Below are 27,987 nucleotides of genomic sequence, written 5' to 3'. Positions count from 1 at the left end.
TTTCATAAATCTTAATATGGTAAAACATTGCTAAAAACCAAAAGTACGATAAAATGTTCATTTATTTTGATGTCTAAAAAATTATTTTCAATCAGAGCCATTTTGATAGCATTCATGTATACCAGATTAACTTTGACCAGAACATAACTCTTTCAATATAAATCATATTTAAACAATCTTAGATTTGTTGAAAAATTTTCAAAACAAATCCTAGATTATTTAAATCTTCAACTATTATGCCAACCAAAGATAAATCTATGTTGCTTGACACATCATGTATCAGGTGTAGAGATGTTTTGGAAACCCCGTCATCGGTTGCTGCTGAATTGATTCTTGGCAAAATATCCAACCATTATGCCAACCTCAAGGAAAAGAAATTGTTGGCCTTGCTTCTTTCTTATCTTGGCAGCTATGGAAAGCTACGAATGCTCTAGTGCACAACAAACAAGTCTTCTCATATCCACAATTAGTACTAATACTTTCAACGCAGGGAACAATTCGGTAGTAGATATCATAATTCTCTCAATTTTGCTTCATGGAGTGATACTTCCGTTTTAGACCTAGACAAACGAACATTGTTGCTCACTCCCTTGTGTGCAGAGCTCTGATTTTCTTTATCTGTAATTTAATTCCCAAACTCTGACCCCTGCCTTAACAATGTTCTGCTCAGGGAGGATCAGATTATATCTGCTTTCCCTTCTTTTGAATAAAGTTCCTTTATACACACAAAAAAAAAAGGAGGGCACCATCCATTAAATTGTTCAATTTATTGTTTCGTTAATGGACAGTTGTTGGAACCAAGACTTCTGGACCGAGCACCTTGGCAGCCTTGTCTCCCTCCCCTCACACCAAGTTTGGTTCTCTATCTTTACTGATGGTTCCCTCATGAAAAACTGAGGCAAGACGGGATTTGGAATTGTTATTAGAGATCATGGTTTTAGTGCACAGAATTGGAATGGGTATCGATCAACTCAGAAACCAATACAATATTGGATCGATATCGGAATGTATCGACTGTATCGAACAAATTTACCCCTGATTCTCCTTTAAAAATGAAAATTTCACCATTTTACCCCTTAACTGTACCGTGTCACCAATACAGTATCGACAAGATATTGGGATCAATCACTTGCAAAACCGATACGTATTACCCGTGCCTGATACAGACGATACAATCCAATACCGGCATGTATCGGCCATATCGAACAAATTTAACCCTTATTTATACCGTGTCACCAATACGGTATTGATAGGATATCGGGATTGGTCACTTGCAAAACCGGTACATATTGCCCGTGCCCGATACAATACCGATACCTCAAACCATGTTTGAGGTCTCTCTAATTACAATTCCACACGCTGTACAAATCAGACCACACATCTGTCCTAGCCTATGCTCAAACACAATCCCCCCCCACCCCTAAAAATCTTTCCTTCTATCATATTCTTTTTTATTTTTTTTGTTTTGAGCAACCTTCTATCATATTCTAGTATAACTATTCTTATTATCGATTCTACTCATATACCCCAAAATTCAAATACATTCAATAAGGTCAACAATTCTAGAAGCCCATGTCTTAGTGTCTAAAGCAGTAGCTCTTTTGATTCCCTTCACATCTCCCCAATGGGTCAATGACCACCCAAAAAACTGAGGCCAATAAAATGTTGGAAATGTAATAATTAAGAGGCAAAAAAAGAGAAAATATTGGCATGTGATAGCTAAGCAATGAGGAATTTGAAACATTATAAAGGTGATTTCATCAACTAGTCCATTTGTATAGCTCATCCAAACAATGGCAGATCTCTCTCCCACAAATGCTTATGCAAGCATCCCACAGGTCAGCATAAATTTTGACACAAGCTATATTAACAGTAAAGAACAAACCCCAAAAATTCCGTTTTTAGTTTAACCTTTGTACCACATACTCTGAATCTACGGCCTGTATCTCTACTTCAGTGTGCTCAACACCATTGGCTGCGGCACGCGCAGACTCCCGATTTTCATTTGCATTCATCTCTTGCAATGGAGGAGGGTTGACAATCGTCATAGGCATGGCAACATTATCACACAAACGCCCTTTCAATTCCCTGTGCTCCTGACACAATGCACACCAGTGCATGCAGCAATGTACCATGCATGGGTCACAAGGGGAGTTCTGAACACAGTATTAGTTAGCGAACAGCAAGCAACCAAAGCTATCTTAGAGATAAAAAAGACTTCTACGTGTTTAAATATTGCATCCAGCATTCACGAAGATGGCCGGTTGAGATGATATCAAACAGGGAGTTTCTGTTCACTAGACATAATTACATAATGCCAGTGTTTTTTATCCACCAGTCTTACTGTACCATCGGCAACTAACTGTAACAGTTTACATAATAACTGTATTGTGGGCATCAGATCTATAATGAACCTGGTAATTCATAAATATAAAGACCAATCTTATTAGAGAGATATACGGGCTTTGGAAGGAATATTCATTGCCTAGTTTTATTAGCTATGCTTGACATATGGGTATCTTATTTTGACAAGTAGGTATTGTGTAAGATTTCCCATCCTTTACATGAACGTTGTGCCACTGGTGGTTAAATCAGAGTAGCATTACCTAAATGGTTTTGGTAACCTTCACAAGTCCTTGTATTTTATATTTTCTTTTTAAGAAAACTATATTTCACAATTGATGAAATGGTTTCAACAGATGGCTCCTTTGGTAAAAGGAGAAAGTACCAAATGGCATTGGAGTATGAGTATGAGGGATAGCCATTGTGTGGTCCATCTAGGAATACCAGAATGCTAGATTATTCTAAAATATCAGCAGAGTCGGGAGGTAATCAGCTAGATTATTCACTCTAGTGGCTCATCAGGAAACAGTTATGGATCTGTTCAGAGGAATCTCTACAGCATTTTTGGGGTGCCAACTTGGCAATCATTCATGGGTTCCAGTCCTTTATAAGGAAGATCATTTCTCTAGGGCATCACTTCAAATAGAGGGTTTGTTTCTTTGGGTTTTTACTAGAGGACCAGAAGCCTTCTAGAATTGGATGTTTCATCAGAGCACAATCCATTATACATAATGATTCTTTGTAATAAAACTTGTTATTTATTAAAAAAAGAAAGGAAGAATAATGGTTGAATCCTCTAAAAAAGATCCGAAGATTCCATAATCATCATAGCAATGCAAATAACAGCTGGGTACTCAACTCAACTTAGCCTTATTGCAACTAAATGGGGTCGGCTACATGGATCCTTATTTTATCTTTTCTAGTTTTACCACTCATCCACCTCAGCATATCCTCATTTCAGCTACATTATGTTTATTTATATGTCGTTTCTTTACTACCCAACATTCAGCTCCATACATCATTGTTGGTCGTATAATTGTTTTATAAAATTTTCCTTTTAAGTTTTAAAGGAATATGTCGAACACACAACACTCTGGACCACCCCTTCACTTCTTCCATCTTATTCTAACTCTTTGTGCAACATCATCCTCTATTTCTCTTTATTTATTTACGATGGGACCTAGGTACCTAAAATTTTCACTTTACGGTATCTCCCTACAATCAATTTTCATCACCTCACTTTCAGTCCTCTTGTTATACACACCATGCACTCTGTTTTTGTTTTCTTAATCTTAAAACCTTTTGATACCAAGGTTAATCACCATAATTCCAACTTCACATTTATCCTTGCTTTTGTTTCATCCACCAAAATAATAACATTTGCAAAATGCATACCCCAAGGATCTGGTCTTGATGTCTCTAGTTAGCTCATCAATTATTTGCATAAACAAATACAAGCTTAGAGTTGATCTTTGATGTAATCCAATCGTAATTGAGAATTCACTACTTTGTCCCCTCACAACTCTTAAACTAGTTACTATCCCATTATACATATTTTTAACTATGTCCACATATTTACTATAAATACTCTAATGATTGTCGAATTAATTCTCTAGAGACTCTATTATAAGCGTTTTCTTAGTCAATAAAGACCAAATGGAGATCCTTCTTACATTTTCTAAATCTTTTCATTAATCTCCTAAGCAAATAAATAGCTTCCGTGGTTGATCTTCCTGGCATAAAACCAAATTGATTATCCAAAGTATTAGTTTCTTGTCTCAGACAGCTTTCAATTACTCTTTCCCACAATTTCATAGTATGGCACATAAGTTTTATTCCTTTATAGTTATTGCAGCTTTGTATATCATTTTTATTTTATAAATCATCAGAACCACAATGCTTCTCCTCCATTCATCTGACATTTTCCTTGTACTCATAATCTTATTAAACAACTTTGTTAGCCAAGATATTACCCTAATTCCTAAACTCTTCCACACCTCTATTGGAATACCATCTAAACCAACTGCTTTACCTATTTTCATCTTCTTTAAAGCTTCCTTTACTTCAGACACCCTAATTTTCTATATAATTCGAAGATTTATGGTTTCTTGATTGTTAATACAACCGTCTAAAAACACTATTAGTTTTATCATTTTCATTTAGTACGTTGTAAACTAGTTTTCTCACCTCTCTTCAATCTCCTCATTACTTTATTATCTTCACTTTCAATGCATTTAATATGGTTGCAATCTCTACTCTTCCTTTCCCTAATATCTTCGTAGCTTCATTTCTAGTAATATTCCCTCGTGCCTAAATAACACTTGGGTGATTTCATCAAATAGCAAAACCTCAACATGCATGTGGCCAAATTTAAATATAAACAAATTGCCTTTGAGAAAAATAAGATGAGCCAATGTATGCGGAACGGAGATCACCTTGAGATGATATTTTTTCTGTAATGATTGTCGAAAAAGACCAGTGTAGATGCCACACATCCACCAAGCAAACAACAAACCCTCACAAATGAGAAATGATGTCCTTGGATCAATGCCATGGAAGATTGCTGTTGCTGCTGCTAGTGCAACGCCACCTTCAACACAAATGGCATGACAAATGCATGGTCTCGTCCAGGGTATATCTTCTTTCAGGTGTTCCACATTGCGCCCAAACAAAACACATGGACAAAATAGTCCAGTCCAGCCTGGAGGAAGGAAAACAAAAGGTAAAACAGCTTTTTAGTTTAATGAAGACTGTAAAGATATAATTTTACAGCAGAAGAGAGGAGATCTTCATTTATAGAGAAAGGTGTTTAATTTGAGAATGAAGTCAAAAAAACACTATCAGGGATTTTTATTTTTTATTTTGGTTCAAAGAAAAAGAAATCTATTTATAGAATAAAGTGCAAATTCTGAAAAAAATATACTAACAGTTCTAGTTGCTAACTGTCAATTCTGACTACCAAAGATAAACATTAATTGGAGCTTAAAATCCTGCATAATAGAGTGAGATCAAATGATTTGCCTGTGTTGATGATAACTCCCTCCTTTCCCCTCTCAGTAATTGAATAATTTCATTTTATTGAGTGTGACAAGATATCACAGGAAAGAAGCAAAAAAGTTCAAAATGGGGGGGGGGGGGGGGAGGACCTGTTATACTAAAAAAATAAAATGAGGTTACCCATAAGTTCCGTATCTTTACATGGAAGTATATTATTGCGACTTCTCAAACTCCTAAACTCATCACAATTGGGCACCCAAAAATCATCAAGTCCACTGATTTGGCAGCCACCCTTATGCTGGCTCAACATTATTTTTGATTGCTCTACACCTTTTCTATCAGATGCACAAGTTACTAGCATTGGCAGTATTCTACTAATATTCTCCATGTCACCCACTATTTGGACCCCGAAGATTGTTTTTTCCAGCTCTTGACAACCTCCGCAAGCCTTAGGGATTCACCCAGATTTCACTATAACAGAAGAGACGGATACCCAGACCCTGTAGTTTTCAGGGCGATAAAGGAGAGGAGGAAGGAACAATAAGAGGTCAAAGCTACTAAACATATAATCTGGCTACTTGCTCATCTTTGTTTACTACCACGTTATAAATCATGGAAGAGCTCTGCAAGAGTGAGGTTCAAATTTTACAGTTCCTCCCAAAAATTGGTTACATTGCCACATGTCACTTCCACTCTAATGCCTTGGAGGAAGATATCCATACTTTCTATGATGAATTTCCAAAAAAGAGTACAATGGAGCCGCCCACATTGTCAACCATACCATGGGATCTAACAATTTTTCATTACCATTTATTAGACATTCCAAACTTTCGGATCATTTACTGGTCTACACAAAGAATGCATCCCTACATAAACCAACACACCTACTTATATAACAAAGGTATGGTCCACCAAGTTTGTTTCTCCAAGGCCAAGCACCACTACTCTAATGAGCTTGCAAATGGAGTTCCAGTCAACCAGGTAAAACTTATAAGCCCCAACACATCCTCCATAGTGGAATTCATGGTGCAAGTTTTCCAGTTCTGTTGTCAATGGAAACAAGGATCTTTCACATGGTAGACAAGATAAGTATGAATATTTTCATTAATCCTTGACAAGAGTAAGTTTTCCTCCTTTTGACAAGTAGGCTGCCTTCAAAGAAGGCAATTTCGATTAAAGTTTCTCGATCACTATAGTCAAACAGAGGTTTTTGTAAGGGATATAATGTAGGAGGTAGTTCAACTAAAAACCCACCCTACAGTAGGATCAATGTATTGTTGTGCAGGAATTTAAATCAGTAATTGAAGCAGCACCTTGCCACCATTCGGTCATTGATTCAGCCTTAAAATTACACCCTCGAATGGTTCTGGGTTGCAGCAGATCTCATTCACGAAAGTGGTTGAAAAAAAAAACAGAAAATAGAAGAAGATAAGATAATAGGATTGAGTCTCTCATTCTCTCTCTTGGGCCTCTCATCCTCTCATAGCATAGGTATCTCACCCCTTAACTGTATCCCACAGTCATCATTGGTTTCTCAAACCCAAACTCAGTTTTCCCAAATTGTTGGCTGTTGTACACAGCCTCTTGCTTTTATTTATAATAAAACTAATTAAATCCTAAGATCTTCTAGAACATTCCAAATTAAAAGTAAATCCCAACTCTAATTGGTTAACAAGATAAAGAGTCCTAATTACATAAGCATATCTACTTAAAACAGAAACTATCCTAAGCTAACAAAAACCCCACGTAAGTAACAACTGTCTCCTAGATTTTCCTAAACCAGATAAACTTGACAGCTTGATTTGCCTTGAAAAGAAAGTCCCCATGCACAGCAATATTGGTCTGTAGCTAGATCTTCACCAGCTGGCCATGGGCCCACTAAATCTGAAGCAATATCCTTCCTTAAGCTGTGGTCGATATCTCCTTTATAGCACAGAAATCGATATGGGATGATGTAGCTGAATGTGGTCCAACTCATGGACGAGGTACATGACCAAATCTACATCAGGATAAGCCAATGACAGACCGAGATGTTCTGAAGGGGGGGAAGCCCACATGGGCCACATCATCCAGGTCAGGGAAATCACCAAATTTAAAGATCTCACTCTTAGAGGAAGCTCTACAGTCAAAGTACTGTTTGTGAATTGAACATTACATACTTTAAATCATGCCGAGAGTGATACAGATCGCAGAACGAACTTATCTATTAGCCGTCGGGTCCTAGCAATCTAGCTAGTTATTTAATGTATTCTATTCAGGAAAGAACTGGTCTTATAAAGTCCTTATTATGCTCATGCTTTAATTTTCCAGTTTCATGTTTAGATTAGGACTCTTCCTAGCCCACGGCTGGAAGATCAGGTTCCTTTCAAGAGTCAGTTTTGTATCCATTATAAACAAAGCTATACTGGCTAAGAACCAGAAGACGTTTGAATATTGAAAGAAATCGAAGCTAGCTACACAGGTGTTGCAGTTGTGCTTCCTGTCCCTATTCTCTCCTCTTTCTCATTCTTCTTGGTTCTTTTACAGGTTAATTCTCTCCTTTGCACTCTATAACAGTAATTGAACAATAGAACAAGTAATCAGAAGAGAAGAGAAGAGATGAGATGGAAAGCGGGTCTGACTACAGAAGAATAGTCGATTGAACTAGCAGTCCCCCCCCCCCAAGGCTTTCTTTCCTTAGACATAGAATAAGACTCCTACTTGTAGAAGAAAGAGAACAACTTAAAGACTAAACCTAACTCTCCTAGACATATTAGGACACACAAATATCAAGTCACGATAGGAGGGAAAAACCCCTATATCTTGTTACAGTAATTAAAACTCTCCCTCAAGCTGTAGTATACATATATCAAAGAAGGCTCCAGCGTGGACCAATACAAATACATATTAAAAACAGCATCAGTCTTGAACAGCAGTTGAAGACGCTAGTGAGTCCAAAAGAGAAAGACAAGCATCATTTAAGTAGCAATATGAACTCAAGCATACAAATCATCAACAACATCAGTAGATAATAACCGTCGTGCTGAACAAATCCAATCGGCAACGAGCGAAATAGGCGATAGCGAACACTAAATCACAAAATCATATCAGCAACAACAATACTTCACAAAGAAGCCTAGTAGTAGGTAGCACTTCACAAAGAAGGCCAGCAATAGGTAGTCATCTTCTCAAAAAAAGATAAAGTGCAGCATCCAACGGCAAAGCCCTTCTCAAGTAAGGCAGGTAGTAAGTAGTATTCTGCTGAAACGAAGTCAGCTATAGAGCCCCAAACAGAGATCTCAGATAAACACTCCAATGATAAATAGGCATAACAGGTTACTGCGGACCAGAAAACACAGGTTGCTATAGACCAAATATAGGTTACTGCAAACTAGATAGGTAGTATAGATTACTGCGGACAAAATAAATATGAATTGTTGCTGAATACCATCTTCAGATAAAATTGTTGTCGAGGATACGAATAAATAAATAATAGTAATCTTCAGATAAAAATAGTCTTGAGCTGATGACTTGAGCAGATAAGAGAATAATAACCTTCAATCTCCCCCTCACATGTAGCATTATACGTGGACAAATAATGACTACTAATAATAAGCATCTCAAAGGATGAGCATCACAAAAAAAATCCAATAATCAAGAGTAGTGCTGCAACAAGATCCCAATAATCTCCAATTCACCCCTTCACGGTAGAAATAATCTCCATCCAAGTAAGATCCCAATAAATAATTCCCAATCTCCCCTCACGGTAGCAAAATATTGTCACGCAAGTGCCAATCTTCAAAAATTGGAACTCAAAATTGATATGATCGGGGCCCACCAAATAATAATAATATGGTAAATATATAAGCCCAATGGTAATTTTGTAATTAATTCACGTTATCCCCAAGTAATTCGGAAACCAGATCAAAATACCCAATTGGATTCGGTGTGGACCCAACCAAGTAATAAGACTCCACGTATTAAAAGACAATGGCAGTTTGGTAAATAAATGTAGTTCCCAATGGGTAATTGCATTGATGTAATTAATCAGGATTTTTAAAGGATATTTGGGAAGGCACAAAGGAGTTAAGACTCAAAAGGGATTCCGATTTAAAGATTAGGGACAGAATTGGAACGACTGATAAAATATGGATAGAAGAGGATAAGAGATGTTAGGAAGGGCAAAAAAAGGGAACCAAATTTAAAAGGAAGCACTATTGTAGGTGGTTGGGTATTTTACATAATAAGAACAGAAAAAGAATATCAAGAGGTTGTCTTCAACCTCACCTCGTTAGAAGGAGAAGGAGAAATAGGTCTTCAACCAGGTAAGTTTTCTCCCACACAGTACCATCAGCCAGTGAGACTTCATGGAACAATATCTGCAGCGAGGGAAAAGCAGCAGCGGGAGCAGATAACTAAGAATCTCCAACTCTTGATAGCAACTCACGATAGCAGAGAACCATCAACGAAGAAGGAAGCAGCAAACAATAAAACTTCAACCTTCGACCAACAATAACTCCACCAACCATCCATCAACCCCTAAATAGCAGCAATCAATGGGAGAGAATCAACAGCAGAACAAACACAGGTTCAACTACTTTTTCTCAGAGCCAACTTTCGCCTGAATTTCACGGCGGTTAGGCGACCCAAGGCGGTGGAGAGGGTAAAAAAGCAAGGCGACAACAAGAAGTTGACCAAGGCGCCCAAGTCGACCAAAGCACCTGGACGCCTAGGCGACGCCTTGACAACTATGATATTATTGTAATCAGCAAGTAGATAAACCCAGTAACATCAGCAAACGAACGATGGCTCTGAAATTACAGGTTTGACTACTTTTTTTCTTCTTCTTCTACATCGCTCTGATACCATGTAACAGTCTTTGAATAATAGAACCAGTGATTAGAAGAGAAGAGCAGAGATGAGATGGAAAGTGGGACTGACTAGAGAAGAATAGTCGACTGATCTAGCAGTCCCTCACTCCCTCCCCCCCCCAACCCCCAACCCCCCCCCCCAAAAAAAAGGCTTTATTTATACATAGAATAAGACTCCTAGTTGTAGAAGGAATCAAAAATAAAATAAAGAGAACTTAAAGACTAAACCCAACTCTCCTAGACTTATTAGGACACACAAATACCAAGTCATGATATAAGGGAAAAACCCCTATATCGTGTTACAATATTTAACACATTCCAATTATTCTACTGTCATTTTCTTCTTTCTCTATTATCTTGTTTATGCTACTATTGTTCTTCCCTTTTTCTGCTGCGGTGGTAACACTAAGTTGAGAAGAAGTTTTTATAACTCATCTCAGATTGGATTGAGATTTGGAGGGGTGTTCATAATCAGAGATGCGACTTACCTCGCTGAGTTTCAGACTGAAACCTAAAGGGGCTGCAAGAACCAAATCTCAAACTGCAGCTCAGCTGATATCTATCGCCACTTCTGATTTCAGAGATTCAATACTTTCTTATCAAGCTTATGATTTGATCTGCCACAGGTTACTATCAGGAGGGCCGAGAACATTGCCCTAAAAGTTCAGGCTGAGCAAAGTTTTCACATGAGAGGGTCCAATCACTTATTATCAAAACCTGGTTCTACTTCTACAGCCCTGTAGGTAAGGTTGAGAGGTTGAAGTAGCAGAAAGCAATCTTCATATTACACATATGGGCCTGAATTAAAGAAGTTGCATAAAAGCCCTTATTCTTTGAATTCTATTTCTGCTTTATCCCCGATCTCTACATTAATGTTCAGAATTGCCCCTTCTGTTTAAATTAATCCTTGACTTGCCTCCTATTTTGTTACCTTACTCTTGAGGGCTTGACCCATCTCAAAATATGTGGAATTGCCATTACTTTTAAAATTTGGGAAATTTACGTTTACCACCCTTGGGGTTTCAAACAATTACGTCTACCACCCCTGAAATTTTAAAAATTACTTCTGTTCCCCTGAATACTAACTCTGTTAATTTTAGAAGGAAGTGACAAATTTGCCCTTTCTTATTTCTTAAAGAAATAAAATACGAAATAAACAAAACGAAGAGGGAAGCCATAACCCTATAGAGCTGCGGTTGTGCACCAATGAGATCATCGTCTTCTTCATGGATGGTGAGGCTTATCTTGGCCTCGAATGCTGCCAAACCATCTGTATCATTACTCGCCAGTGCTGGCCCTCAATGCTTACTAATCTGGGTTTCACCGCTGACTGCCGAGGAGGGCGACATTCTCGAAGGCTACTGTGATGCGTCGTCTCCCTCGCCGACCCAATCCCCAGCTCCATCTCCCTTATTTTCTGTGCCACCTCCTACTGGCCTTGTCGCTGTCATTGGTTAATTTAAGAAAGGGTTGTAATTGGTGTTGAATTGCAGCCTTGCAGGACTTAATAAAATCGTTTGGGGTCATCATCAAGTAGCTAGTTTTGTGGTAAGGTTAAAGGGTCATTCCAGACTCCAGATTTCATGAGCAATATTCTCTCAAAATTAAAAAGGAAATATCAAGATTAAAACTAAGAATCTGCAGAGAGACAGAATTCTACTACTGTATATTATTCTATAGAAGAATTTGAATTTGAAAAGCCACCATTTTCGTACCCGGTTTCAAAGGAAATCATATGGCAATACTGAGAATCGGACTAAACAATTGAATGGCCCTGGATTCACAGACTTTGATATACTGCAAGTGTAATCACCAGAAGAAGAAGAAAAAGAAAATGGATCTTTAACAGTAAAATGAATCGGTTAATTGGTTTCAAAACGAAACTGAAAATCACCGGAGTAAGATCAAACATCAAACACGAGCGTATAATGAGGAAGAATTACTAACGCCCACCCTTGTCATTGCTAACTTTCTTCCCGTGCCGTTTCTTGCCCTGCGATGCCCATGGTGTTTCCCACGCTTTCTGAAACTGATTTTATTTTTCAGGGTTCCTCATTTCGTTTGAATGGAGAAGGGATCTCAGGGCTGGTTCTGGCCTATTGGAAAATTTGCTGGCATTGTTTCATCTTTCGTCGAGTATTATGGTGGTCGGTGGAGGCCTGGAAAAGCTACTTGAAGTTCAGTCATCCTCGCAGAGGTTTATAAGAGTTGTCCACTTAATCCAGATGATAATATTGATTGTGATCATGATGATGAGGTTGAAGACAATTCAGCTATCCTTATATCGCGAATGGACTAGAATAGAAGGTTCCCCTCTTCTGACAGTAGGATACTCTATTGCATAATGAAGATTCCATGTGGTGCATACAGTTGTCGACACAAGCACAATAGCCAACCTCATCTCCACAGATATAGTTCGAGCACTTACCTCCCGCAAAAACAGCTTTTCAAAAAAGAATTGTGAGAGGTTTTGGGCCCAATGCTAGAGAAGAGGCTGCAATTGTATGAGATGACCTATAGTTTGGGCTACTTCACTACCAAGTGCTTGCCTAGTCAACCCCCTAGCGTTTTGTGACATTCTATTAGAGCGACCTTAGCAAGGAAAGACTGGTATCCTCTCTGATGGTGCATGGAACACCATCAAGGTGAACCAAGTAGAACCAAGGAGGGCATCTGTTTCTGATGTTGCCTCATGCATTCAATGGATATGCCTCAACGGCAACAATTCTCTCCGCCAGCAATGGGTCAGTCTCTCCCCACTCATGGAGTTGCGGTCAGACCATCTTCCCTAAGATACGTGCCACCTCAGCATCGAACCTATCTATAAGGCATCTTGGGTCTACAACCTAACTCGACGGAACGGGAGAGTTGATGCAGATCACAGAAGGAACTTATCCATTATTGTGGGTTCTTAGCTATTTAGTTAGTTATTTAAGGTATTGTATTCAGAAATGGACTTAGCTATTTAGTTAGTTATTTAATGTATTGTATTCAGGAAAGGACTGTCTTATAAAGCCCTTATTATGCTCATGCTTGTATTTTCCAGTTTCATGCTTAGATTAGGACTCTTCCTAGACCAGGATGGAAGATCAATTTCCCTTTTTGATTTTCTTTTAGTTTCCTTTGAAGAATCAGTATTGTATCCATTATAAATAAAGCTGTACTGGCTAAGAGCTACATGACGTTTGAATTTTGAAAGAAATCAGGGCAAAGCTCACAGGTGTTGCAGTTGTGCTTGCTGTTCCTATTCCCTTCTCTTTCTCATTCTCCTGGTTCTTTTTTTACAGGTTAATTCCTTCCTTGCCACTCCAGTTATTCTATCGCCATCTTCTTCTTTGCTTATTTTCTTGTTTATTCTGCTATTGTTCTTTTCTTTTTCTGTTGTGGCAGTAACAACATGTTGAGAAGAAGTTTTTATAACTCATCCCAGACCATGGTTTGGATTGAGTTTTGGAAGGGTGTTCATAATCAGAGATGTGACTTACCTTGCTAAGTTTCAGACCGAAAACCTAAAGGGTTGCGAGAACAAAACCTGGAACTGCAGCTCCACCTATAAGGCTATAACTATCGCCTCTTCTAATTTCAGAGATTCAATACTTCTTATCTAACTTAGGATTTGACCAGACATTGATTACGATCAGGACAGCTGAGGGTTAGAAACCTTGCCCCAAAATCTTAGGTTGAACAAAGTCCACTTGAGAAATCCCAAGGGGGTGGGATAGCTCAGTTGGCAAGGACCAACACCTCACAATTATGAGGTCATGAGCTAAACTTTCCTTGGGGACATGGTTCGAGAACTCGGTTTCGGTAATGGTTTTGCCCAGCCAAAAAACCGAGCTGGGCCGAGATCTTGGTGAGTTGGTGCACTTTATTTATTTATTTTTTTTGCACTCGTTTGATGGTTTCAGTGGGTTTTTGACCTAGTTTGGTCATGAAACTTGGTACACAGCCTATTTTGGGCTATTTAAACGCAATGACAGTATCAGATTTTCCAAAATCAAAGTCCAAATAGGAATATGACTTAATGGGAAACTAGGACAGACACTTATTTATGCCTATTTATGCCTAATATCTTTTCAATAAATAAAATAATATTTGTTCTTTCATTTACTTAAGATATTATTCATAAATAAGCAAATACCCGCCTATTTGAATCCAATAAAAATAGTTAATAAATCAAATTCCATAAGGATAAAAAGTCAACTCCCCAGTTAAAAGACAACCAAAAACTGGATTTTCGAGGACAGGTGCAAATTTTAACTTTTAAATGTTGGGGTTTTTCTCAAATCTATAAATTCCATAAATCTTAAGATGGTAAAATATTCCTAAAAACCAAAAGTGCGGTCAAATATTCATTTGTTTAGATGTCTAAAAAAATATTTTCATTCAGAACGATTTTGACAGCAGTCGCACACACCAAATTTAGTTTGACCGAAACATAACTCCTTCAATATAGATCAGATTTAAGCAATGTTAAATTTGTTTGAAAGCTAGCTTTCCAACAAAGCTTTTAAATGTTGGGGGTGACTTTTTATCCTTATGGAATTTGATTTTTTTAACTATTTTTATTGGATTCAGATAGGGGGTATTTGCTTATTTATGAATAATATCTTAAGTAAATGCAATAAAAACATTTACTTAAATGATATTAGGCATAATTAAGCGTCTGTCCTGGTTTTTGGCACAAATAAGTATATGTATACCAAGGTTTCCCACCAAGATGACCGAAACCACCTTCCTATTTCGCCTAACATCTTGTCTCGGTTTTTCAAAAAACCGAGATATTACCAAGATCTCGGCGAGATCTTGTTCCATGTTTGGGGCCTACCTATTAAAAAAAAAAAAGAAGTTTACATGAGAGAGTCTGATCACGTTAATGAAAAGCTGGTTCTACCGCCCTGTTGGTAAGGTTGAGAGATTCAACAAGAAGAAGAAAGCATTCTTCTTATTACACACAAGGGCCTGATTTAATGAAGTTACATAAAAGCCCTTATTGTTTGAGTTTATTTCTGCTTTATCCCATCTCTTCATTAAATTCCAGAATAGCCCCTTTCTGTTTAAATTTAATCCTTGACTCGCTCCCTATTTTGTTATCTTACTCTTGAGGGCTTGACTGTCTCAATATTTATGGAACTACCATAACTTTAAATTGATGAGCCGTTTAGCACTTGGGTGGGCCAATAGCAACGTGTAATTAGGGTTTTGGAACCCGTGGTCGCTTCAGATAGGCTCTACAATCAACGTACTGTTGAATTGAACACAAGTAGTTCGCATCCCCTCTCCAAGTAAGGAAAAGTCATCTAATATACACCCTTGTGTAGCCTCTCAAGATGAAACCACCAACAGCTTTTTAAACAAGATTCAACTCATTTCAGAAATTCATTTTCCCCAATCCAAAACTGATTTCCAAAAAGGCTTCTCTTTTCAGAGCAAGTACCATTACATCAAGATGCAATAAATCCCAATTCAACTACTAAGGTGAAAATGTTGTGCTCAAACTACGGGTGGAAAATTCATCGAATCAATTCAATGTTTAATCAGAAAGCAAACTTTATCTTGCATATTAAAAAAATTTCAGGTAGTTAATGAGATTATAAAGTAAAGAACTGCCAAACTAACATATAGGCTAAATTATTAAATTCACGTTGTCATACATTGTTCTTTGTTTTGTGCATTAACTAGTCATAACCAGTGCCAAGGGTGTTATTTACAAAACTATCTTCACATGTACAGTCAGTAATACGAATGGATTATGGTGTCCAACCTAACTTGGATTACATTATCCAGATAATAAAATTGAAAGATATCATCACAACGGAGGGGGAGGGGGTTGGAGAGAGGGGATAAGTAACACTAATGATATGTAACTTCACTAAATTCTACAAATATACCTAACACAAAATTTACTAGGCATGGGTTCTGTCTCATAGCATGAATTATGACATTTATGCACTTTTGATAGAAGAAAAAGAATGAGTCCATAAAACTGAATGTCATCTGAATCAAAATTAAAAAGGAAGGAATGATACTTACAACTTTCTGTATCTTCAGCACAGCCAAATATCCCAGTTGACCACGGTTCATTTGCGGGAGGCTCATAACTCTCAGGAAGGGGCTGACCACACTCATTGCATTTGTGAACAGCCAACTGCTCAATAACACAATTGATCAGAAATTACATTGAAGAGACTACTGGAAGAAACTTAACATAGTGGTCCAATGTGAAAATATCTGAATGCATCATATGGACCCTATGAATAATTGAGGGAATCATTGTATCATTATGTTGATGAGTTGAGATAACACCACTAAAAACTTCATTTCTCATCCTTATACATAAATCAGAAAGCCCCACAAGCAATATGATCAGGCAGATCAAACTCAATTTCAAACACAATTACACCACAACTTTATAAAAAACACTGCTAATCAAATTTTCCACATGTTCACCATAGTTTGAGAACACCGAATACATCAAACACTGGCAAGTAAGTAAACATCACTGGCCACTCAAACGCAGAACACTGACAACACATAGTAACTGAAATCATGCGTCCATAAATATACTAACTTAACAAGGTAATAGGGTTTCAGGCTATAATGGCGGTGTAAAGAACCAGCTCAACAAAATTAGCGAAAACAAGCTGTGTGCCAAAATAATTTACAAAAACTGTTCCGAATTCATGCGAATCAGGCATTCAAACAATTAAAACAAATACTCCAGCATAATCCAAAGACTGTTTCATTACTCCTCCAATAAACATTCAAAATTAGAACTAGCGTAAAGACTGTAAACAACGAATCGAGACACTAACCCTCCCAAAAGGGGGAAAACGAATCCAAAATCAGAGTTAATAACAACTCAATAGGATCAAATCAATGCGAAAAGGGTAACAGAACAAAACAATGAAGGAAATTATAGCAGACCTGAGGCACCTGAATGGGTTGATTGAGCTCCCCTGGAGTGATATCCTCTACGGGAGCTTGTTCCTTGGTAAGCTTCACATAACGAGATTGCACAGTCCCCTCAGCCATCCAGTCCAATAATGGGAAATTATTGAGACCAGCCCTCAAAATCTAGCAAATCTCTGTGTATTTCTGCGCTCGTTCACGGATTAAACTATCAAAACGGCAACCCGCCTTTTAAATTACAGTGTTCGAACTTCAAATCTTGCGAGGTTTTCTACGAAAATCACAACTGAGCCGATGTTGTCAACTCTTGAACACCGGACCCCTAAAAAGTAAAAGCACTGGAAACGCCATTTTCAAGTCATTTGACGAATTTTCTAACTTGAAGACGACGTCTTGGATCGCAACAGGAAGTACATCCCTGGCCCTCGGTCGAGTCGGCTACAGAATACCACATTATTTTGACGTAAGTACCCCTTACTTAATGATGAAATTATTAATATTCTATTAGTTGCTCTAAAGAATGTTACCAGTTTTTTACTTTTCCCCCATTTACAAGCCGCCCAACTTTGGACTCTTGAATGTAGCTCACATGTGTAATAAGACAAGGGGAAGTAGTTTTCTGCACCGGAGTGTGGCCTATGTCAGTACTCCTTTGTTTCTATCTCTCTCCTCCTTGAAATAAGGGGGCAGAAATGTCTTTTCACATGGGGAGGAGAGAGATAGACTCATGCAAGTGCTGGTGTAGGCCACACTCCCGGGCAGAGAACTTTTTCCCTAAGACAAGGGGAACTAGTTATTTTATGTTTGGGAGTGCAACCTACGACAACAATCCCATGTGTTTATCATTTATCTGATTCATTTTTTGGGCTTCATTTTCCCAAGTTCCTCTAATATAGGGGTGGAAATGATCACCCTACCCCTACCTAAACACACTGCCTGGATGGGGTCCACACCCCTCTATTATAAGAACTTGGAGAAATGGAGCACGCAAGAAATTGAGCAGATACAGGTCCATGTTTATCTCTCTTTTCTCAAAACAAGGGGGTAAATATATCTATTTATATGGGGAGGAGAGAGACAGGCTCAAAGGAGTACTGGGTAGGCCACACACCTAGATAGAGATCTTTTTCCCAAGGACAAGACTCAATGTTGAATCAACCTTATTCCACATTTGAAGACTGAAAGCTCTTAATCTGGTTGGTTTTGATATGAACTAGCAAGGAATGACCCAACTTAAATTTGTTTAAAAGCATTTTGATGCTTTTTCAAATACTTTGATATGGTATGAAATTCAGAAATTGTTTTGATGAATAGAGATTGTCTCTAGTGTGGATTCTACATGATTAGAATAGAATCTTTTCACAATAAAGAGACAAATGAGTTTATTTTCATACCAAATTAAGTATGATAAAATAATACATGAAAATCAATTTTTTTAATATATTTTGGTGGATTTTGGGGATAATTAATCATATTTTAAACTTATTTATCTTTCAAGGGTCTTTTGATCATTTTACCTGTATGATCTCCAACATCATCGAGATTGTGGGAATCTTCTAAATCTAAAAATAGAATCTTCTAGTCCTAGAGCAAGCGTTCCTCCTCGTCATGAATACCCTTCCAAGTGACAAAATGAGGTGTCTACAATCTTTTGAAATTTGAAAATGCTATTTAATACTTTTTTTTTAGGCATGACCTCATCCATTTTCCTTATAATTGCCTTAGATGTTGTTTGTATTAATTAAACACTCTTAGTCAACGGATTGACTCGGTGATAACACTTCCAGAGAATTATGAAGCCCAAAGAAGTGAGAAAGTTCAAAGGTGAAGGGATGTCATTGCATTTTACTTCAAAAAAAGATAATTTACATGTTACATTCGAGGTTCCATTTTCTAGTTCACTAACAGAAGATCATAAGACCAAGATCAAAGCCCACATTGTACAGTTATGAGGTCAACCAAAAGTTGCAAGTAGTTGAAGGATATAGTCAATGCTTCAGGGTTATTTTGATTATTTTACCTATATGATCTCCAACATCATCGAGATTGTAGGGAATCTTCTAAATCTAAAAATAGAACCTTCCTTTTGTCCTAGAGCAAGCATTCATCCTCGTTATGAATACCCTCCCAAGTGTCAAAATGAGAAAAATGCTATTTAATACTTTTTTTTTTCCCGGCATGACCTCATCCATTTTCCTTATAGTTGCCTTAGATGCTGTTTGTATTAATTAAACACTCTTAGTCAACGGATTGACTCGGTGATAACACTTCCAGAGAATTATGAAGCCCAAAGAAGTGAAAAAGTTCAAAGGTGAAGGGATGTCATTGTATTTTACTTCAAAAAAAAGATAATTTACATGTTACATTCGAGGTTCCATTTCCTAGTTCACTAACAAAAGATCAGAAGACCAAGATCAAAGCCCACATTATACAGTTATGAGGTCAACCAGAAGCTACAAGCAGTTGAAGGATGTAGTCAATGCTTCAGGGTTATTTTGATTATTTTACCTGTATGATCTCCAACATCATCGAGATTGTAGGGAATCTTCTAAATCTAAAAATAGAACCTTCCTTTAGTCCTAGAACAAGCATTCATCCTCGTTATGAATACCCTCCCAAGTGACAAAATGAGAAAAATGTTATTTAATACTTTTTTTTTTCTGGCATGACCTCATCCAGTTTCCTTATAGTTGTCTTAGATGCTGTTTGTATTAATTAAACACTCTTAGTCAACGGATTGACTCAGTGATAACATTTCTAGAGAATTATGAAGCCCAAAGAAGTAAGAAAGTTCAAAGGTGAAGGGATGTCATTGCATTTTTCTTCAAAAAAAAGATAATTTACATGTTACATTCGAGGTTCCATTTCCTAGTTCACTAACAGAAGATCAGAAGACCAAGATCAAAGCCCACATTGTACAGTTATGAGGTCAACCAAAAGCTGCAAGCAGTTGAAGGATGTAGTCAATGCTTCAGGGTTATTTTGATTATTTTACCTTTATGATCTCCAACATCATCGAGATTGTAGGGAATCTTCTAAATCTAAAAATAGAACCTTCCTTTAGTCCTAGAACAAACATTCATCCTCGTTATGAATACCCTCCCAAGTGTCAAAATGAGAAAAATGCTATTTAATACTTTTTTTTTCCGGCATGATGACCTCATCCATTTTCCTTATAGTTGCCTTAGATGCTGTTTGTATTAATTAAATACTCTTAGTCAACGGATTGACTCGGTGATAACACTTCCAGAGAATTATGAAGCCCAAAGAAGTGAGAAAGTTCAAAGGTGAAGGGATGTCATTGCATTTTACTTAAAAAAAAGATAATTTACATGTTACATTCGAGGTTCCATTTCCTAGTTCACTAACAAAGATCGAAGACCAAGATCAAAGCCCACATTGTACGCTTATGAGGTCAACCAAAAGTCGCAAGCGCTGAAGGATGTAGTCAATGCTTCAGGGTTATTTTGATTATTTTATCTGTATGATCTCCAACATCATTGAGATTGTAGGGAATCATCTAAATCTAAAAATAAAACCTTCTTTTAGTCCTAGAACAAGCATTCATCCTCGTTATGAATACCCTCCCAAGTATCAAAATGAGAAAAATGCTATTTAATACCTTTCCTTTTTCGGCATGACCTCATCCATTTTCCTTATATATAGTTGCCTTAGATGTTACTTGTACTAATTAAACACTCTTAGTCAACGGATTGACTTGGGGATAACACTTCCAGAGAATTATGAAGCCCAAAGAAGTGAGCAAGTTCAAAGGTGAATGGATGCCATTGCATTTTACTTCAAAAAAAGGGGACTTATATGTTAATTTCGATGTTCTATTTCCTACTTCACTAACAAAAGACAAAGATCAAAGCCCGCATTATACGATTATGAAGTCAACCAGAAGTTGCAAACAACTGAAGGATGTAGTCAATGCTTTAATCCTTAATACTAGCCTATTCTCAAGGCATTTCCCAGTTAATCATGTATTGTACAACTCGGATTTAGTTTATGGGAAAGAAAGTATAGTGTATACGGTGATATTGTCCTTCAATGAACAAATGGGAAATACCTATAGCAAATTGGATGTTTGATGTTAGCTTTATCAAAGGGAAATATGGGATTGAGGCTTTTGCAACATTTCTTAACTTATCTAAACCTTGGGCTTGTTGTAGCCAAGACCTAGAATTGAATCCTGCATTTACCCTCCCCTCAGTTCATAACGGATCAACCCCCACCCTCAAAGGGGTGGAACCTGTAAGGTGGATGGAAAAGGGGGTTGGTAGTTGGTTACCTAACCATGTGAAAATGAATGTATTAAAAAATATATATATTCTGATAGCCCAACTACTTTTCATATCTTGCAATTGTGAAGGAATTTTGATGAATCTCAAGTTTAATAGTGCCTTTATTGTGAAGGAATTTCCTTTTGCCAACTCCCTTTCATTTCTTACAATTCTTGTCCAGCTCTCAAAGGATATAGTCCCAGCAAGCTATGTACGCATATTCTGATATTGACTTACCCTAAACAATCCCAATTGTGCAAAGTCAATAGAATCCATCCACTGTCTCATACTTCCACCAAAAAAAAAAATAAAAAAAATCCAGTGTCTCATACAGGATGATGCCAACGGATCAAAATCAAAACTAATATGACAAGATCCACATTAAAATCCGTTTATCAAATCCAATTTCTGACTCATAGTTATGTATAGATAGACAACTTTGCTGGTATGTCTCCCATCCCCCCAATACCATTTCGGAAATCCAATTCAAGTTTCTTACTCTCCTTGATGAAAAACCCTGGCTATATAAAACATATAGATATTGCTCAGATCCTGAGACTTGCAAGACACAAGGTCATTTGATTTGTCCACCTTCAACATCGTACTAAGTTAATGTTGTTCCTGCTGCAACATTTGATGGTGAGGGTTATGGCAGAAGGCTTCTACCAAAGCGAGAGCAGATAAAGAACTAGATAGCAACAAATGCATTTCAGTCCGTCATTTCTCTGTTCTCTAGAGCCATTTTCCATCACTCACAGTCCAATCACCAATCCTATTTGCGTAAAACCAAAAGCATCAGAATGTAACAAAAAATTGTGTGATGATGAATGACCACCTTAATGTATCTAATCTTTCTGAATGTTTCAATTTCAACAAACACGATTTCAGTTGGAAAGAAATTAAAGTTTACATTATCCAAAACTGAATTCATATCACTATCTATGGTTATCGTAGTACATTGCAGCAAATGATGCCAAAAAAACAATCTTCTCACATGGCACCCCTTGAATCCTAGTTGAAGAGGGGTATGAAGTACCACAACAGAAATATTTCTCGTTCTTTTATATGTCTCAATCAAGCACTATCTTGGTTGTCCTCTGATTTACATAAGATGGCCATGGAGCTAAGTAATAATTCACCAAAGATAACTTATCAATGCCATAGATAGAAAGCAAGTAAATAATATATCATCTTAAAGAACCAGTCCAAGAAAGGTTATAATCTTATCACATGAAATACCTTAGCATCATGCTGAACGGTTGACATCTAATCATAAAATGAACTCAACAAAGAAACAATAACGCATCAATACTACTTTTCAAAATAACCACAAGAGGATAACCTACTATTCCCCTATATGTCTTATAATTCTACAGTTAATAACAATTTGAAAGAGTCCAAAATGGAAAATCTCTAATGTCAAAAGCCAATGACAGTAAACAACTAATCTAGTGCAATACATCATTCTATTTACAGGTATCATTCATGAGAGTGAATTCACTGTTTTTTATTCCCCGAAGGATGAGAAGATGGCAAGACCATCTCTAAAAATTAAAATGACCCTGGAAGGACAAATATAAAATAATTACTAGAGGAATTTTCGGACACCACCTTTGGATTCAAGTTTCCCCATGCTACACATCTCACAATGAGACCACTACATATTGATGAAGAGAAGTTCACCAAATAACCATGATACTGATCACCATAATGTTATGATATGACTTATATGGGCCACAATTGTAGAACTCCCATTCACACTTGGAAAACAGAAGTTAAGAAGTGAAAATCACCTCTTCCTTTGTATAAGTGTTGTCTGTTATATGACATAAATGCTCTACATGGGTGGTATATGAGGTATATGACATGAATCTTCTACATGACTGGGACTGATCTCTTCATACTTTCTGCATCAGTATCCAAAAGGTTCCTCATAAATGGCCAAGAAAAATAAGCAGAGGGAGAATTTTGGAGCAACATAAATTTAAGAAAAAAAGAACAGTAAACAACCTCAAGGAAGAGGTATGACAAAAGAAAGAATTTCAGGAGCTTACAAAGCAATAATCATGCGAGAAACACCCAGTTGTAGCCTTTGCCTTTTGAGAGCATGCAAAGATAGAAATTTATTATTGTAGGAAATAGTGAGAGAGGGAGTTAGAAATCAAAGCTTGTATTCCTTGACAGCCTCAACTAACTAGTCCACCAGAATCCCTAAAATGTTACATGTAACGTGTCTCTGAATTTTCTAAATGTAATTAGATTACAGTCTCATTTTCTCCTCCATCTAAATGGAAGAACATTTAGGGTCAATGTGAAGAAATTAAAATTCAAAACCCAAACCCAACTGATCAAATATCAAAGCCTTAAACCCCATTTTCGAACATCAAATAAACTAAATCCAAACCCAACATCAGAGACTAATTAGGGAGATAAGTGAAAAAAAAGAGCTAAGGTTCGAGCTGATAAAGACAAACCCTGCATCAGAGACTATTCACATTGAATTTCTTCATGGGGAGGAAGGAGAACTTAATGGACCACTTTGAGACCCCAAGGTTCGAGCTGATACGCCATGATGTAGTGGAGCTGATGCTGTTGGAGGTGGATCGGACAGGCGTTACTAATCTCACTAGTATTCCAGAGATCTGCTATGGAATGGTCTAACTGAAGCTATTGCATCGTCTGACCGACATTACTGATCTAATTCGTGTACATGGTCATGCATCATTTGAAATATGAATTCAAATCCGATATATAATCATCTAAACAAATATCCATATGAATGCACATCACAGAAATATATATCCATATTAATGAATACAGATACCAAACATTTTAAAAATTCAAAAAACTCTACAACCAAGCAAGCTATCATCTTTAATAATTTGTAAATTCATGTATTCCTGTCTAATGCATGAACTGATAGTATTAAATTGGGCTGCCCAGTTAATCCCCCCCCCCCTCTCAACAAAAAAAGAGAAAGTGGTACAAAGAAGCAGCAAAGCACGAAAAGTCTTACTTCAGGTGCTAATAATGCTCCTGCCTTCTAAGTATTTATATAAGAAAAAGAAAAGGAACATGTAAAATCAAAACAGAGAATCAACAAAATTAGTGACAAACAGCAGAAGCAAGCTCAACATCAAAGCCACCAGCCATTTCAACACTGTCCTCCATAAAACCACCATGCAACTTATAACTTGACAGCTACCATGGCTTCAATGAAAGGGAATGCAAAACAAGATTCATATTGTGAAAGCAAATCAGTTGGGATTCAAATTTACTTGCCTAAAAACATGATAATCATTGCATCAATAAAGGAGTCATTAAGACCTACCACCTCAGTAGAAACTGAAGAAAAACCATATCCTAGAGTTTCACCACATGCAACCCTGCAACTAAATCTAAAATCTATAGAATAAAACAACAAAAAAGCACCATTAACTCAGTCAACAAACCACTTAATCAAGCAACAATAATATCGTAGAGTTGCAACAACAATATCCACAGTTTCAATAACATTATCTTGAGTTGCTCCATGCCAACTTGAGGACCTAGTACTCCAATTTCACATCCCTGCGCTACACCATACAATGAGACCACTAAACATATTGATGAAGAGATGTTCACCAAATAACTATAATACAATAAGTAAATAAATATATAGTTACATGTTTTTGTATTGCAATGAGTATTCAACAATGCTCAGACAGCAATATGAACCCATAGTGCAGGGAAATTATAGCACAACATAATGGGGGAATTGTTTCTCATTAGATGATTAGTTTCAAGATCACTCTAACACCTGAGTATAGAGGATAATCACAGTATTTTGTGTTCTTTAAAAATAAAAAAACATTTATACATGCTACAGTCCTCAAGTAAAGATCATAGAGAGAGTAATTCATAAATCTTTAACAGTCCTCAAGTAACTTGCTTCATTGAACGTAACGAAAACATATTGTCATACATAGTAACAAATCAGCCATACATGAGTCATTACAAGGTCAGAACCGTAGTAGCAAAAATTAGAACTACCAGTGTCATACATGATTCATTGTAGTTCATTCAAAACAAGATGGAGGAAGAAAAGTAAAGAAAGCAAGCTTAAACAGATGAGTAGAAACCAAAAAAGAGCATTGATGTGACTCGGGTTCATTCCTCATGCGCCTCACCGCTTGCTCCGCTTCCCTCTCCACTTCCATCACAACCATCCATACAAAGTAAGCCAAATTCATACAAAATATCATAAAATGTTTGAGATGGTATAATTGGATACAACCTTGTCTTATTGACAACATTACCACACACTCAAGCTGTCATAACCCATAATAGAAATGTGAAAAACTTCATCTAAACCAGTAAAGAAGATTGACCATCTATCTCTTCTCAGTCACTCTAAAAACTATGGTGTGGTAAGTAGAAGAAAAAACCCCTGCAAGTATTTACAAAAATGAACAATACAAGTCAAGTTCTTGTTAAAGGTCTATCAAGGTGCATTGAGAAGTAGAAGTTCCAATAGAGATGGAAAGGAAGACCTATCAAGGTGCATCTCATACTATCCTGATTGGGAGAAGTGGGTGTGACATATATTGGCAGTACAAGCAGTTCCAATAGAGATGGGAAAACTTCACAGTGGCATTCCTGGATAAAGAAAACAAGTACAAAGTTAGACAAAGATGGTAAACAGTAAATCAAAGAAGATAGAATGAAAACACATGAATGTTCCTATCACTATCAATTGAAAAACAAATGAATATTTCTTCATAGAATGAAACAAAATAAGGGAGAAAGTAATTTAAAATTGAAAACTGCAATGGGTGTGGGAACAAGCATTCAATAATTTATCTGATGAAGTACAATACTCATGAAATTAGAAGAAATATGGATATAAAAAAGAACACCTAAGCATATCAGGACTTCCAGTTCCAAAAAAATCACCAAGTCTACAAGTATAAACTAAAACATGTAGGCCATTTTCACAATAGACATGATTGATCTTAGCCTTTGTCTCTGCTTTAGAGAGAGTAATTCATAAATCTTTAACAGTCCTCAAGTAACTTACTTCATTGAACATAACGAAAACATATTGTCATATATAGTAACAAATCTGCCATACATGATTCATTACAAGGTCAGAACCGTAGTAACAAAAATTAGAACCACCAGCGTCATACATGATTCATTGTAGTTCATTAAAATCAAGGTGGAGGAAGAAATGTAAAGAAAGCATGTTATGTGTGTCTCGAATTCTTGAACCCGTTTCGAAGAATGACCAGCTCCGACATTTTTTGTGGTGACCCGAATGGAACTTTTTTTGAGATCTGTGATGGTAGCGGAGGGTGCGAGGGTGAAGCCCTTCGGTACAGTTCGACCCGACCCAATGGATCGATTCGGATCTGATGGAGGAGTATTTATGTTCTTTACCCGCTTTGTTGTAAAGTGTGAGAATTTTGGGGTTTTCGATTTAGGGTTTTTGGGAGAGAGTAGCAACGCCGTTTTGGGTGTTCTTGAGGGATCTCCATTATAACTTTCTCCGATTTACATAGTGAAACAGCTTCGTCGTCGCCTATGGATGTAGCACACCATACTGGTGTGTGAACCACGTTAAATCTTTGTGTCATCTTGCTTTGTTTTTTGTTTCTTTTCGTGTTTTGGTTGGTGTTTTGCTCTAACAAAGCAAGCTTAAACAGATGTTTGAGACTTTGAGAAAACCAAAATCTGTAGAGACCAAAAAAGAGCATTGATGTGACTCGGGTTCATTCCTCATGCACATCACCACTCGCTCCGATTCCCTCTCCATTTCCACCACAACCATCCATACAAAGTAACCCAAACTCATACAAAATATCATAAAATGTTTGAGATGATATAATCAGATACAACCTTGTCTTATTGACAACATTACCATACACTCAAGCTGTCATAACCCATAATAAAAGTGTGAAAAGCTTCATTTAAACCAGTAAAGAAGAGTGACCATCTATCTCTTCTCAGTCACTCTAAAAACTATGGTGTGGTAAGTAGAAGAAAAAACCCCTGCAAGTATTTACAAAAATGAACAATACAAGTCAAGTTCTTGTTAAAGGTCTATCAAGGTGCATTGAAAAGTAGAAGTTCCAATAGAGATGGGAAGACCTATCAAGGTGCATCTCATACTATCTTGATTGGGAGAAGTGGGTGTGACATATATTAGCAGTACAAGCAGTTCCAATAGAGATGGGAAAACTTCACAATGGCATTCCTGGATAAAGAAAACAAGTACAAAGTTAGACAAAGATGGTAAACAGTGAATCAAAGAAGATAGAATGAAAACACATGAATGTTCCTATCACTATCTATTGAAAAACAAATGAATATTTCTTCATAGAATGAAACAGTACAAGAGAGAAAGTCATTTAAATTTGAAAACTGCAATGGGTGTGGGAACAAAGCATTCAATAATTTATTTGGTGAAGTACAATACTCATGAAATTAGAAGAAATACGGATATAAAAAAGAACACCTAAGCATATCAGGACTTCCAGTTCCAATAAAAGCACCAACTCTAAAAAGTATAAACTAAAACATGTAGACCATTTCCACAATAGACATGATTGATCTTA

At 37.0% G+C, this 27,987-nt stretch overlaps 1 protein-coding gene across 1 annotated transcript; it reads right to left on the bottom strand.

Moving 5' to 3' along the window:
* Window positions 1–1,734: 1,734 nt before the first annotated feature.
* On the bottom strand, window positions 1,735–27,987 carry LOC122647609 (cell number regulator 6-like). The gene is made up of 5 exons (XM_043840967.1): window positions 27,848–27,987; window positions 17,118–17,243; window positions 16,224–16,338; window positions 4,779–5,044; window positions 1,735–2,156 (listed from the first exon to the last, which is right to left on the bottom strand). The coding sequence occupies exons 2-5, from the start codon at window positions 17,223–17,225 to the stop codon at window positions 1,902–1,904; spliced, it is 744 nt and encodes a 247-aa protein (XP_043696902.1). The 5' UTR covers window positions 17,226–17,243; window positions 27,848–27,987; the 3' UTR covers window positions 1,735–1,901.

The sequence above is a fragment of the Telopea speciosissima genome, chromosome 1 (genome assembly GCF_018873765.1).
Source record: "Telopea speciosissima isolate NSW1024214 ecotype Mountain lineage chromosome 1, Tspe_v1, whole genome shotgun sequence".
Classification (NCBI taxonomy): Eukaryota; Viridiplantae; Streptophyta; class Magnoliopsida; order Proteales; family Proteaceae; genus Telopea; species Telopea speciosissima.
The sequence above is the reverse complement of the archived record's forward strand: the minus strand, read 5'-3'. Positions and strand labels throughout refer to the sequence as shown.